Consider the following 15,327-nt stretch of genomic DNA (forward strand, 5'->3'; position numbering starts at 1 on the left):
AGAAACTCCAAATATCCAATATATTCTACCATTATCTGTTATTGCTCTGTGATTATGATATAATTGTTATAAACGGTTAGATTTGAAACAATTTTCTTACATTTGATACAATCCTATCTGCAGTCCACCTCTGCATGAGGTCTCCGATGTTGACCACCACAGTGTCAGGAAGGGGAGTGGCGGAGATGTACCTGCCATGGCGATTTAGCACCTGTACAGGAAGGACCATGCATAGAAAGTTTCACATGTACGTGCACACGCACATTCACACAGACGATGGATGGATGGTTGGATGGATGGATGGATGGTTGGATGGATGGATGGATGGATGGATGGATGGATGGATGGATGGATGGATGGATGAATTGATGGATGGATGGATGGATGGATGGTTGGATGGATGGATGGATGGATGGTTGGATGGATGGATGGATGGATGGATGGATGGATGGATGGATGGATGGATGAATTGATGGATGGATGGATGGATGGATGGATGGTTGGATGGATGGATGGATGGATGGATGGATGGATGGATGGATGGATGGATGGATGGATGGATGGATGGTTGGATGGATGGATGGATGGTTGGTTGGATGGATGGATGGATGGATGGATGGATGGTTGGTTGGATGGATGGATGGATGGATGGATGGATGGATGGATGGATGGATGGATGGATGGATGGATGGATGGATGGATGGATGGATGGATGGATGGATGGATGGATGGTTGGTTGGATGGATGTCACAAATACTATGCATGTTCTATATTGACCAAGGAAATATCAAGTTTTATATGTAGATATCATGATAGCGATGCAACACACTACAAACACTAACTCTCCTACCTCTAGTCCTGGTACTGTGTCCTGAAAGAGTAAAGTGATGGAGCCATAGTCTGTGTGCTCTCCACAGCGAGCCTGTCCCTCGCTCACGTGTTCAGGTACAGGTGGGTTGTGAAGAGTTGTTAACGACGTGATATTTGCCCTGGTACCTATCAAATTGTGCATAGCCAGGAAACTGGGAACATCCTAGTAAAAAGAAAGTTATACTTATCAACAGATCGTAACACTGTTATTCTTTCTAAGATGATACATGTGTTGCTATTCAACGTATCTATTCGGTGTCTCCTTTTGCTAAACAGAAGTCCTTGTGTATGGGGGAGATTCAGGCGTTACCTTCAGGCGTCAAACCTCTACGCGTCAAAGAACACAACAAACTTATCAAAAAGGGGTGACCTGGTGTGCTTCACTTTAAACATGTGAGCCGTATGTAGCTAGCACACACTACTAGCTATTGAAAACTCTTCTCAGACTAAGCTCAGGTGCTCTTAAGTTTAGTATCTTTTAGATACTTTTACCACTCATTGCCGAGCATTTGTAATCCATTCAGAATAATGCATAGATGAATGCATTATAAGTGAATTAGTATAAATATACAATACTAACCTGAACATGTTGTCCCCTTGCTATCAGTTCCAGCACTCTCAGACTGAACTGGTGACATTTGTCGTACATTTCCTGGAACGTCTGTTGAAGGTCTGGTACATCCTGGTTTGGCCATGGCTGAAGGTTTAAGAAAGAAAGAGTTCAAGTAGATTTAAACAATGTGTTTGATAATTAGAACCTTCTTGGTCTATTATAAAAAAAGTTTAAACGATTGTATAATCCACATATACCAACCATGTCATGTAGAGGATTATACAATGTGTACGCACCTATCTTATTTATGAGGTCCAAGAAAATGGGAAAATATTCAACCACGAATATATTTGTGCTTTTTGTTTGTTTCTCACATCATCCACTGTGCCAATCTGTGTAAACATCTGAGAGGTACATGTATGAGGATATGGAAAGAAGATAAAGAAATTCTCAAACCTTCTCGCTGTCATGTGGACGGTACACACCCATGGCCTCTTTGATATCTGCAGGTCTGTCTGGATTGAGTCTGTATGATATGATACAATGAACGTAATGCAGAAGTATGCACAATTCACTTAACTTAAAATATATACATGTAATTGTTATTGCTATACTGACTGACAGAGAGAGATTATTTTATTCCATTGAATCATCAAGTCAACTGATATCACGGTTAAGCTAAGATTAAAGGCATCATACATGTATCTCGTTGTCTTCACAATGATTCCCATTCACAGGTTAAGATTTGGGGCCTCCTAGCAGTTTTGCTTGATATAGCATACAATTAACCTCTCAGCTTGATAGCCGACCCAGTAGAGGCTACAGTCCTGCGATTTAGAAAACCTCGTCTTCACTTCCTCTGATAAGGAAAAGAACTTGTCGGCCACTTCAAACGTCTTGGAAATCTAAGCAAACAAACAAAAACAACTTAATAAAGAAATAAATGTTATCCCTCAAATTGGAGTATCTGGAGAAAAAAATATTTTCTTCTAAACTATCGTCTTTAAAAGCAAGTTTGTCTGTTGCAATTCACATAATCTAACTTTTTAGATAGTTGTTTATTTATTTACCATTGTACTGTATGTACGCTGTCTTACCAGAGTATTCGGTATCCCGTGGTTACGCAGATAAACAAACCCCTCTGTTGAGAAGGCCTGTACAAGTCGTGTAGCAAGACGTTGGAGCTTGTCATCGTTCCTCTCTTCATTCTGTAAGCTGTAGGCTGAGAAGTCGATGATTGGCAATTTTTCCTCTTGTTGTTCTCTAGCAAGATCCATTATATCCTATGTTGAAAATAAGGAAACTTAATCAGAATTGTTAGTCAATTCATACTTAGCCTCTGTTGCAGACTCCTACCAACTGTCTTTTTCAACTTTTTGTTCTGTTTGTCCAGCAAGAAGAAAATAGAATGTAAGAAGAAAACGGTATATTGAAAGAGAAAACATCTGGAAGGAGTCTACAATTGGAGGCTAATCCATACCAGTATCCAAATCCGTAAATAGGCAATCAGTACATCAGGTTGACCAAACAATTTGGCTAATAGAAAATTAAAACTCAACAGGGCCCTATTCCTTGCTATACCTCATAAATGGCCCTATAGATAGCTTTGTTTGAGCATGTACAATGTATCACAATTGCTTAATTTTGATATTTGATGCAGCATTAGCTTAGTAATACTAATAGGAATATATGATTACCGCTATTTCAGCATAAACTATATTCTTACCGGTGTTATGACATGCTCATGGCTTTTTTTTCTAAACTTGAAACAGACGGCTTCACTCCCGGCCCATTTGGAGGACTTTGACCCCTACCTGTAGCGTGCAAGTCGGGATTGTCTTGACTTAAAGGTTGTAACGTTAGTTTGTTATGTCTAACTCCGAATGTCAGTGTCTGACACTCAACATCTCTTAACTCACAGTGACGAACGCATATGAAGCAATGCATCCTCAAGAGTCACCCACGCAGAAGAAGACATTAAAACCACTGTTCAGACCAATGAAGCCAAAGCACATATAGAAGGTCTGAAACTTACGACTTTGTCGTTCTGGACTGCCTTGGGGTTTTGCTGTCACTGATCGTTGAAGCAAGTTAGAGCTCAATTCCAAACCAAGAACACAAATGCCAGTTTCAGTAGCATCGTTGCAGAAGGAATTTTAAATCTTCCTCTTATGATCCAGCTGATAATCGTATATAACGTGCATATATGCCGTATCTCCCGCGAAAAAAAAAAACTTGGTGTCCTAATGACAGACGACGGAATGGCGCATACCACCGTCACTTCCGGGTTTAGCGGATTGACTCAATCGTAAATATAAATGTCATGTCGCTGTACTCGTATAATTTTTTTCTCATTTTTTATCCTTAACTTTACTCACAAAAATTAGCAAGTTATTGCGGTCACAACTACGAAAAATAATGAATTATGACATCACTTCACACCCCTGCTTTGACTAATGGTACGGCTATTTGACCCCTATAGTGACCCTTTTTAGTCTAGAAGCCAGACTATTTCTTGGGGTTATAAAGGCCAGCTCCTCGGCTCCAGGGCCAACATGTCCCCAAGTAAATCTCACTGCAGCCTTCTTGGGTCTAACTGGAGACTGTGGTAAACTTTTTTCAGGGAATGTTGGCCGTGGAGCCGAGACGCTCCAGGCCTGGGAACCCTCGAAACAGTCTGGATTCTAGACTACAGTCCGCCCGGCTGTCAAGTTGACAACAGATCTATGACCGTGCGAGCGGGCGGGTGTGGGCGGCTGTGTCTCCACTTTACCCCGCCCGTGCAGCGCCTCTGGACCGTTAACACTCACGTCTTCACATGCACAACAATCTTCAAGAACCCCCCAACCATCAACTGTAAGTGGGACCCGTATTTCTTAAGACTTACGACGCTTAAGACGTTGCAAAGAGGTGGTGACCTTTTCTTTAAGGTGTTGTTAGAGGGTGTGTTTTCGTTTGGTAATGGTTTTGGAATCTTCAAAATACATTTCTAGGATAATGTGTCTTTCCTACCCCCTTAAGAATTTGTAAAAGAAGCTGTGCAAATTGATTAAATCTGAAAATTGCAATTGATTTTAGATCACAAAAACATTGTCAGGGATATAGCGTTAAACTCTAAAGATTTATAGCCTGCAAGGCTTCTGGAAACTTCTTTGCCGGCGGGAAGAATTTCGGCCAAATTATTTGGACCAAGTTTGGCTTTAAGGGCTTGGCTGTTGATAAAAGACTTATCATTCTGTTTGAATCTTTAGGTTTGGGCACTCCCTTTTCCTGTGCCAAGATTTCCTTATCAGAAACCACGTCGCGTTCCAAAGTTACCATATAACGGGCCCTGACTTAAGTAGGTCAATGTGTGTTCATCGTAAGTATCGAGTTTCAGCAATTTTCCTATTTCGTACGTAAGTAAAAGGGGTTTTCCTTATCTTATTAAATCTGGATATATCTATCGTTAGACTTAGAGATTGTCATAAGTTTTGACAGTTTGGGGGTATTCTAAAAACTACATTTTAAGTTAAGTATGGACCTTGATTTTTTTCCAGGTAGTACTAAATTGCAATTACGATAATTTTAGAAAAATTCTTATGACGTCATAATGACGTCATTTTGAGTTATAACACCACACCAATTTTTCGAAAAGAATGCTTTCCTTTGCTGTCCTAGTACTCAAGTTTGTATTCAAACATTGCTGACTTCTGTATATTGATTTGTGGATATTTAAACTCTGCACAAGTTCAAATAGTTGTCCTACCATAACAAACTCATGAAAGGTTGTTACTTCCATGCAATAATATTGACTCCAAAATAATTTTAATCTAACTTTTAAGTGCATACTCCTTAAGTCCTAAATATGTCAACCCCTAAATATGTCAACCATTTTTTCAATTAATTTAGCTTTCCAATTGTTAAAGTTACAAATTCATCAAATTTGATCCATAAATTCTATTTCTATTCATTTGTTAGGTTCTTTTACACTACACACAAGTTTGAAATGTTGAAATACTTAAGAAAATGTTTGGCCAAACTTTCACCTAAGGCAAATGCTGTTATCAAGATAATTAGGACACACCCATTCTAACAGTACCATGCCTGTCCATTGGTGACAGAGTAAACACAGACACAATGGTAGCCATGGTCATGTTTCACAACAACCGCTTATAAATGGTAGGCCAATCATCTGAATGGCTCCACATCCAAGTACCGCTGTATGATGCTACATTCTGTCTAGCAACATTGCACAACTGTTAACTAGTACAGAACTTTTCAGGGCTGGGATTAGTTTCAATCTACAATGATCAATTTTTGTAGTAAGATTGTAGATGCTGTTTTGCTCGGTCAGCTTAATGTTAATGCTCCCAGTCCTATTGTGTTTAACCTTCTCCTTGCTAAGGTTGCCTTTTGTCCACAAAGATTTATAGTTACGGGGTCAAGTAGGAGAGAGAAGGTTAGGGGTAACTCTTGGCAATAGGAAGTGTATAACTTGCAATTGTTACCTCAGTGAAGGAGGTTTTGTTTTTGGTATGTCTGTTTGTGTTCTGCCTACTTTAATTAGATTAAGTCCTTCCCTCACCAGATGGTGCATAGGGCGGTGCCCATCTAGGTTTAAATAACCCTTGGGCCACACAACTTTGTGCAATCACTGCAATAGGAGGCTAGTCCACTGGTAGTGGTGTATGTTCAACTTCCATACTCTTTCCCAAAAGCTGAGTGCTAAACAGAGAAAGTACATTGTAGTATGGACCATTTTTAAGTCGGCTGAGGATTGAACTCACGACATATATCAAATGCAAGGCAAACACTACTCACTACTGGCCATTGCACCGGTCTTCGCATCCTTTGGCTTAAACTAAAGCATAATTTTTACTCAAGAAGCTATGGCTGGATTGTGATGATATTTGATATGTGGGTAGGTCTTGGGAAGACGAAGGTCATGGTTGATTTTGGGCCTCCTAGTGGCTCTCTTTGTTCAGTTGGTGTAAGGTTTGAACAAATGCCAAGGAAGGTATGCCAGTGTGGGTGGGCATAGGAACGGTCTCAATACATCTTTCTCTACTTTTGTTTGTAGAGACAATCCATGTGTTTGCGTGCGCCCGGTCACGGTTTTCCAGTCTGAAAAGGGGTCTTCGACCTTGTCATAGCAACTCTTGGAAAGGTTTGAAGACGGTAGTGAGAATTTCTCTGATAAAGACTTCAAGAATGAAAAGGGAACATAAATGTCAAGTGTGACATACAAGGTCACCAACCCATACGTTAGTTTGTGTCATGAATATAGTAGTTGTATGTATGGCCAGATGGTGCCCTTTGTAGTAGAATAATGTCTCGCTATTTTGAAATAAATGAATTGACGGCACAACCGTGCGAACTGTAAGTTAGCTCACGACTCTTCTTGTATAGTTTCCATAAATAGGTTAAGAAGTGACGACAAAACTTTTTTTGCCACACGAAATCTTAATGTGTGAAAAGACTCACAGCAAGTTTTTGGCACTGACGATTGAGCTTCCCAGGCTGCTACATTGTACAATTATAGATCTTACATTCTAAATGTGAGTTGATCCATTTTTATTATTACTGATTTAGGTGACACAAAAGCTCCTAAATACATCATGTACTAAATAGGGTATTTAGATATTGAATTCATTCTGTATTTTGAAGCATGTTGACCGACAATTGGAATTGGACACTAACCCTTAATAAGCTTCTAGTCCATACATATTGTAACCAGAGTGTCTAAGTGTTGTGCCAGGAATTTGGACCCTACATGAAGATAACGTCTAGTACAATATTATAGCAGTCAATGAAGTAAACTAAGATTAAGCTTGATTTTAAGCTCTAAGTTAGGATGTCTTGGTTTTTTGTCTTACAGCGTCAAGACATTAGGTGACGACTAGAGACCCAAGGCAGAGGTTCTATAATTTTCAAGAAACTTGACTACAAGTACTAGTCAGAGCCGCATTTAAACCGTGTAGACTGCTTCCAGTTCCAGACACTCTAAGTTGGTTTGAGGACAGATTTTAATATGCGTGCATATTAAAGACTACATTTTTTTTTATATATTGTTTATTATTTTCTTAAATTTTTCAAAGAGAAATTCATATATTTTGAAACACAAGCTGCACGAAAAAGCAGTATTTTGTAAGTTGGAGAGAGAAGAAAGTTGAAATTAAGAACTGCGAAAAATGTGGAGCGAACTGAAAGTTTGGACGACAGAGTTACTCCACATTGATGACATCCCTCACCATTACCGCGAGCACTGCATCGTACACGGCTACCGGAAACCGAAAAGTACAGCCACGGACTGCGTACTCAGTCTCTTCCAACTGACCAACGAGACACTGAACTTCTGGACTCACTTCGTGCCATTCTGGTACTTCATTTGGCGACTGGTCGCCGTTTCCTACGACTTCGATTTCTGGGTCGACCCGTACACATGGCCGCTTCTTGTCTTCATGCTGTCGTGCTGCGCGTACCCGATCACCAGTAGTATGGCGCACTGCTTCAACTGTATGTCCGACCGGGCGCAACACATCTCGTACTTCATGGACTATGGTGCGCTAAGCCTCTACAGCCTCGGCTCGGGGATAGCGTACCACGCTTACGTCTTCCCGGATGCGTTCATTGGCTCGTGGTTTGACGAGGTGTTCTTGAGAGTTGCCGCGGCTCTCGCGGTGGGCTGTACGCTGTTGTCGTGCACATCGCGGTTTGAAGATCGCCCGAAGATGAGGAAAGCGATGAGAATCCTGTCCTTCTCTCTACCCTACATCTTTAACAGCATTCCACTCTGCTACAGGGTTAGTGTCCCACTATGTAGTACTAGTAGTGCACACATTATCACATGGCTATTATCAACTTACAAATTAGTATACTAGAAAATAGATAACACTACATAGGGTTGAATTTATTATTTTAATCGTGAGGAGGTTATCATTTACTTGCAGTTATCTATATTAATCACAATATGATCCTAGTGAATTTCATGCTCCTGAGATCTAACTTTAACTAAGTCACTTCAGCATCCATTTGAATTTCTTGATAATGGCCAGTATATGACATGTACATCGAATCGAATTTGATTTACATGGCATATATCAGCTCTTTTGTTATGTTCAACTTCTATCACTCAAATGTCAATAGTCTATTAATGCCATTGTATTTGTGGTCCATGGGAAAACAATTTATACTGCATATCAACATGATAAAGACTGGGGTCTCAAATTAGTCTCTACCAGACTAACTGCGCCAGCTAAAGGGAGAACATTTGCTGGGTGACTTTGGCCATGGAGCCTGATGGAGGGTAACATTGGACCCTATCTACGTAGCCGACTCCCTTCATACAATTGACTCTATTTTGGCCAATTTCTATTTTTTTCCCAGCGACCTGTGGAGGATGTTGACCTAGTCTCAAATTGGGGATACATGTATTTGTTATGATTTCATATCACACTGTCAGATATGATTTACTACTTTTTTCTCTCTGCCATTATTCTGTATTGTTGTATCTTAAGCTCATGTTGCAGGTTGAATGTTGTTTCTCCAGGTGTTCTTGTGCCATGGGGAGGGGTGCAGTCACAACGAGGCTGTCATTATCTACTACTGGATGCTGTTCTTCTCCTTCCTCACTCCATTCCTCTATGCTACGCACATCCCAGAAGTCCTCGCTCCAGGTAATCACTCACTCACTCACTCACTCACTCACTCACTCACTCACTCACTCACTCACTCACTCTGTCAATCACTCACTCTGTCACTCATTTACACACACTCACACACTCACTCACCTCACTCACACACTCTCACTCACTCACACACGCACACATGCACACACGCACACACTCAGACACTCACTCTCTCACTTCAGTTACTCACTCACTCACTCACTCATACACTCACACACACACACATTCACACACTCATTCACTCATTCTAAGGCTTCTTGAGGGGGAAAAGTACTGTCAGCCAGGTCACATACAGTTGAATACTTTGGCTTCATATGACCTCATGTAGTTATGATCCCTGGTCAATCTGAATTCTATGCTTGTTATCAAAGGGTCTGCCCCCTAGGGTATGGGCATCGGGGTGTGCAGCACCCTTTTTCCCCTCGTTAGAAAAAGCCCTCAGGGTGGTGTATAACTTACAGCCACACATTTTTAGTGGATCCAAGTACATTTCTAATAGTAATTAGACAGTAATCATGATGCTGTTTTGTTGTTGTTTGACAGGGAGGTTTGACCTCATCGGGCACAGCCACCAGCTCTTCCACGTGACCGGGATCATCGCGACCAACTTCCAGATTTCCGGCGTGCTCACGGACCTGCAGATGCGCCGAGAATTCCTCAACACTGTGAGACCGCAACCCATGGAATTCTGGGATAACATCGGCCTGATGTCGCTAGTCCTGGTTGAAAACCTGTTGATCATTCTTTTCTTCACTCTATCTCTCTATGTAGAGAAACCAACATGGCTGAAGGCCAGAGTTCAGGGGTTAAAGGTCAAAGGAGATTGAAAACTAGAGGTTAAGGTCAAAGGGCAAAGGAGATTGAATGTCACATGAGATTGGTTTAAAGGCACCTGGTGACATATGAAGTACCAATTTGCAAAATTAAGGCCAGTTGTTTAAATGAGATTGATTGCATCTAGATAGTTCCTAATCTATATTTTACTAAAATTTGCCATAGTTATTATGAAGTGCTGAATGTGAAAACAAACATATTGCTTTTATAATTTGATACATGCTAGAATAATATTACCAACAGTGGTAAGATAGTGCAAAGTGGCCTTTATCTAGAAAGGTGATATCAAAGACAGTGATTCTATGTTGATTTTCTAATGATATTCAAAAAGCAGGTAAATTTCATTTCATAACATTTGTGCTTCCAATTCTATGATGATTCGGACAATTGTGGTTAATCTTTATGAAATTAGCTTTGACAGTGCCTTATGTGTAAAGCCAGTATAACTTGCAGTACCTGTGCCTTATATATGGTATAGACTGCATTACACAGAGATTACCATTATATAAATGAATATAATGATAATAATGATAATGATAATAGTCTTTATTGCATATTCCTGCCCAGATGAGCATAAGAAGACTAAGTACAGAAGGAGCTTTATGTCACTGCGAATCTTTATCTTCAACTGTACTCTACTAATTGTTAAGTACCTTATAGATGTTTGTTAAACATGATCTATGACATACATGTAGTTGTGCAATTCCTTGACATGCTTAGAATGCCATTCTTTAAATTGCCTACAAATTTTCTTTAAGGAATGGCAGACACAGTGGAAAGGAATTGATTAACAGAAAAAAACATCACTGGGTTGTGTTATGTATGTTCAAATATTTTAACCTCCTTGGTATGTTGTTGTGTCAATGCGAGAAACGCAGTGCCAAATGGGAACTGAGCTTTATGTAACTTTCTTCAGGAAAAGGCAGCTTTTTTAAAACTTGTTGCAGAGGCCAATTTTATTTTTTGTAGCTTTAGTTTCTCAGAAAACTTTTAAAAAACATACAGACTTAGGTAATCTTGCAATGAAACAGATTGATAAGCTTTATTTTGACTCTATCTTTGTCATTGTGCAAGTAAGACAAAAAGTTATCACTTCTAGGAATACTAGGATGGGAACAATTTCTGTATAATAATTTTTATGTATTCAGCTACGTGTAAAGCCTAGCTGGAAGCCTCAGCGTGATATATAACATCATTAATATTTGTTTGTTTTCTGTAGAAATAAGTGTATGTTTCATCCACATAGGGAAAATGCCATTGATAACCATCATATACAATTATACAAGAGTATAGATAGAGAGAAACTTGCCATAATGGCAATATTTAATTGAAAACATTGATTTGCTTTGAGTATGATAGCAATTATGTAGTGCCTTTTTCTTGTATTCATGTCGGATACAATGTTGTTCAGAAAATAGTGAACACTTTATCTATTACAAAATCCATTTTAAAGAACATATTTCTCAAATGCAGCAAATGTGATATTGCAGAAATCATAACTGTAATACAAAAGGTGTATTTAAGGGAATATGCCATCTGGTTCTTATTCACTTTTGCAAAGTCCTGCCATCATTTTTCTCTTCAAATAATTGAATAATCTTTCAAAACATTATGTGAAAAACAAAGTGTTCACTTTTTCTAAACAGCCTGTGGTATAGAGTTGTAATAGACCAAGCACCGTTGTGCTCTAAACCTGAAAGATTTATATATTTTAGATATTATATACTAGGTCATAGGGACTAAATGCATTGCTGCTTGAAATATATATATATTTTGAAACTACTTTTACAAATGCAATGGGTATGTAGCCTTATGATAATGTAGATAGTGCAAGAATGCTTTTATATAAACATAGGAACATGAAAATCGTAATTATTATATTGATAATGGTGATATTTTTTCAGTAGATATGGACTAGTCCATTCAAACAGTCACAGAGGGCGAAGTCATTAATGATTTCGCAAAAGAAAAGTTGTGTCAAAATGTGAAAACAGGAACTAAAAGTGTGAAGTTCGTCTGGGATTTCTGACCACTCACGCTTGAATTTCCCGTTATCCTACCAGCCATGGAGTTTTTTATATATTAGTATTCAATCAAGTTCCGTCTAAAAATACAATGTGAGAAAAATTGATTGTTATTCTGAAATCTGTTGCTTCTCATGGTACAATGTTTGTTTCTAGTTTTTATTTCTGTCTTTTTAACAAATTGTAATAAGCCAGCTCCTTGTATGCGCAGTGAGATATATCAAGCATTGTCAAGTTAGGGGCCTTTACTTTTGACATATTACTCACAGTGTATCATGCTGCACACGTGCAGTTAAAACAGTGAACTGGCTTATAGCTATGGATTATGTTTTAGGTTTGAAGTGTATTTTTGTTTGCATTTTTGTAAGTTTGAAATCCTGAAAATAATCACATGTCCAACATTGTTTTGATTACCTTTGGAAGTGTACCAAAATTGAAATTGGATTCATAACATAAATGATTGTCTTGGTCTTTTGAAGTACATGTTATGTTAGAATTATATCAACTTTGTGTGATGAAATGGACTTTTACATACAATTTTTGTGACGGTTTCAAGATTATTATTCTTACACAGCACTCATATCTTTTTGTTTGGTTTAAAATGTGTATTAACTTTATGAAGATGTTTTGTTGCATTTTTGCTGTCACCTAATCTCCAAGCAAATCCACACCGGGCTCGAAAATCATATATGCTAGCCAGAGAAGGTCCAGTCAGCCAGAGAGGGTCCAATCACTGGGCTGATTGGACCCTCTCTAGCTGACTGGACCTTCTCTGGCTAGCATATATGATTTTCACGCCCGGTGTGGATCTGCTTGGAGATTAGCTTATACCCACCATTTTTTAAATATATGAAACTCTAACGCAATATGTTCTGTTAATTGTGTGAATGTGTGTGTGTGTGTGTGTGTGTGTGTGTGTGTGTATAAATGTGTGTTAGTGTGTCTGTGTGTGTATGTACATGTATGTGTGTGTGTGTGTGTGTGTGTATGCGTAGAAGAATAAGCTAAAGCATTTTAGACTAGAACCAACTGCGTCACATTTTGAGCTAATAACCAATCAGACTTTTCCTGGCGAGTCCTTAGCGTTGAACAGCCAGTCAGCACCAAGGACAGGAAGTACGAAATAGAGCCAATCAAATTTGATGGATTTATGAGGTCTGGGAGGTAGTCATAAACAAACAGAAAAGATCACACAAACTTACCGGTCTAGCATGTGCGGTTCACAAGCGACATCTTGCGATAACTAAAAAAACACAGCGTTAAGTTAGTAGTAACCTGCATCAGATGACCCTTGGTGGTTGTTAATCTGTGCCATATAAGATATCAAAAATGATAATAATATCTATAACTAAAACTGATAAATTGAACGGACAATTCCTTTTCTCTAACAAAGCGTTGTATTTTCTCCTTATGCATGTGCTTGAGATGACATAACCACTTCATTATAAAACCGTTGTTTTCTTGGCTCTCTGTACAAAGATCCGAAAATGCAAAGGAAAGTTCTGTTCTCACTGACCATGTTCTTGCAACATTACATAACCCTCTAAAGATACCAATTTTATCGTCTGTATGTAAGATTTCAATGAAAGAATGCATCAGTAAAGTGCGGGGTTCCGGTATGGAACTAAAATGATATTTAGCAGCGGGTGGTTTCGATCCACCGACCTCTGGGTTATGGGCCCAGCACGCTTCCGCTGCGCCACGCTGCTGTACATGATAAGGTGTCTCTACAATCATCACACAAAATAACAAAATCAACATTATACACAATAAAAATGTATAGATGGAATTCACCAAAAGGAGATTTTGAAAACTTAGCAGCGGGTGGTTTCGATCCACCGACCTCTGGGTTATGGGCCCAGCACGCTTCCGCTGCGCCACGCTGCTGCACGTATATTCACTTCTCATTTCTATCCACACAAGGAATAATAACATTAGCATTAGACAACACTGCTGTGTAAAAGTAAAACTATGAACCCACAGGCGTTTATCTAGAATACCGTAGTACTAGTGTCTTTCACTGTGTGTGCGCAAAAATTCAGGTGATAGCTTCAAACATGTACCGTGTCTATAGCAGCGGTCGAGTCGAGCAATACCGACAAATTATCCGATGAAATCATGACATGTACGTGAAACAGACTTTACAATACTGGTACCTTTAGCAAAAGAGGCCGACAACGACTCTGCAATATGTAGTTCTGATACTACCTGCTAGAGGACGTAGTTGACCTGCTGCATACACCCAACCAGTCATGGTGCCGACGATAGGTAGCAAAAGAAGAAAACAACCACCGAAAGCCATGGATGTTACACGATATCTGAGGAAATACAGAACAATTCAATGAAACCAAGGAGGCATATATAAACCTTCTTGATGAAACCAAGTGAGCGCTTGTCCAACAAAGGTGCATTCGGCGCCGAGGAAGGCGGTTTTAGAATCATATCCCAGACACCCACGAACTTAACGTTAGGCTGCACCAAGTAATTTTTATGGATGCCGTCCTTTGGAGACCCTAAATCTAATGCGAGAGCGCGAAAAAAAAACAAGAAGGGCCGAAAAAACAATGATGCCTAGATTTGAAATATAATAGTCGACGACACATGTTAGGACACAGATTGAATGAGAGAACACAGTGTAACAACTAACAATTCTTTTATTCATCATGAAAGCAGCAATAATTTGAATAAATCACTTGAAGTTGAACAGCAGTTGTTGTCCTGTCCTGTTTCTTGCCATATCCCATCTATTTTGCAGGCCTGCAGAAACATAGTATATCAAAAAGGCAAAATTAGTTGCTGATTAACTCTTTGCATGTATTACTACATTTCTACCTATGCTTTAGAAATACTAATGAATAATAGCAATTATTCAAGAGCCAAATATGGACCAAAAATGATAGAAATGAAAAAAAGCACACATTTCCCCAACAAGTATTAATAAACAGAAACGAATAAATGATCATTATCCATGCAGAAAACATGAATGCATTCATCTTACACTCCCCCTTCCCAGAATATATTTTTTTGTACATGGTACTTGATCCAAAACAGACTAAAGAACGGAACTTTTCATGCCTCAAAAACAGACTTGGGCCTAGGAGCTCCATGCGGATGAAACACCCGAACTGCTTGGTTGCCTGCCCCACCTGCAGGCCGGAGTAAACTTCAATGCCTCTCCCGATCTTCTCGTCATTGCAGAAGAAATGCACTGTAGCTGATCTTGACAAGACTTGCTTAAAATTGTACGGCCGATACTCACTGGCTCGCCGCTACAAGTCTCTCGTACAGTTGCGCGAACGTCAGCTCTCCCTGACCGACATCGTCGTGGAAAAATCTGCACTGCTGACAGGATGATCCTGTCAGCAGTAGAAAAAAA

At 39.4% G+C, this 15,327-nt stretch overlaps 2 protein-coding genes, 1 long non-coding RNA gene and 2 other non-coding genes across 5 annotated transcripts in view; 1 reads left to right on the top strand and 4 right to left on the bottom strand.

The window, feature by feature from the left end:
• Positions 1-1,827, bottom strand: part of LOC136425980 (uncharacterized) — a 48,085-nt gene extending 46,258 nt beyond the window's left edge. Inside the window, exons 1-4 of the mRNA XM_066414896.1 lie at positions 1,798-1,827; positions 1,451-1,567; positions 851-1,033; positions 101-211 (exon numbers count right to left, since the gene is read on the bottom strand). Coding sequence (XP_066270993.1) covers positions 101-211; positions 851-1,033; positions 1,451-1,567; positions 1,798-1,827 — 441 coding nt within the window. The remainder of the gene's footprint in view (positions 1-100; positions 212-850; positions 1,034-1,450; positions 1,568-1,797) is intronic.
• A 56-nt stretch (positions 1,828-1,883) lies between these two features.
• LOC136425607 (uncharacterized) lies at positions 1,884-3,668 on the bottom strand. The gene is made up of 4 exons (XR_010754089.1): positions 3,459-3,668; positions 2,521-2,706; positions 2,213-2,328; positions 1,884-1,949 (listed from the first exon to the last, which is right to left on the bottom strand). It is a non-coding gene; the product is annotated as an uncharacterized lncRNA (long non-coding RNA).
• A 365-nt stretch (positions 3,669-4,033) lies between these two features.
• LOC136425424 (membrane progestin receptor gamma-B-like) lies at positions 4,034-10,876 on the top strand. Its single transcript, XM_066414284.1, has 4 exons — positions 4,034-4,279; positions 7,284-8,208; positions 8,955-9,081; positions 9,637-10,876. Exons 2-4 carry the CDS (start codon positions 7,597-7,599, stop codon positions 9,918-9,920), a joined length of 1,023 nt encoding a protein of 340 aa, XP_066270381.1. The 5' UTR covers positions 4,034-4,279; positions 7,284-7,596; the 3' UTR covers positions 9,921-10,876.
• A 2,712-nt stretch (positions 10,877-13,588) lies between these two features.
• Positions 13,589-13,660, bottom strand: Trnam-cau (transfer RNA methionine (anticodon CAU)). The gene has a single exon. It is a non-coding gene; the product is annotated as a tRNA-Met (tRNA).
• A 106-nt stretch (positions 13,661-13,766) lies between these two features.
• Positions 13,767-13,838, bottom strand: Trnam-cau (transfer RNA methionine (anticodon CAU)). The gene has a single exon. It is a non-coding gene; the product is annotated as a tRNA-Met (tRNA).
• Between the last annotated feature and the right edge of the window lie 1,489 nt (positions 13,839-15,327).

The sequence above is a fragment of the Branchiostoma lanceolatum genome, chromosome 19 (genome assembly GCF_035083965.1).
Source record: "Branchiostoma lanceolatum isolate klBraLanc5 chromosome 19, klBraLanc5.hap2, whole genome shotgun sequence".
Classification (NCBI taxonomy): Eukaryota; Metazoa; Chordata; class Leptocardii; order Amphioxiformes; family Branchiostomatidae; genus Branchiostoma; species Branchiostoma lanceolatum.

Coding starts and splice junctions, on each gene's coding strand:
- LOC136425424 (XM_066414284.1), top strand. CDS start 7,597: ATGTGGAGCGAACTGAAAGTTTGGACGACAGAGTTACTCCACATTGAT. Junction 8,209..8,954: donor GCATTCCACTCTGCTACAGG/GTTAGTGTCCCA, acceptor TTGTTTCTCCAG/GTGTTCTTGTGCCATGGGGA. Junction 9,082..9,636: donor CCCAGAAGTCCTCGCTCCAG/GTAATCACTCAC, acceptor GTTGTTTGACAG/GGAGGTTTGACCTCATCGGG.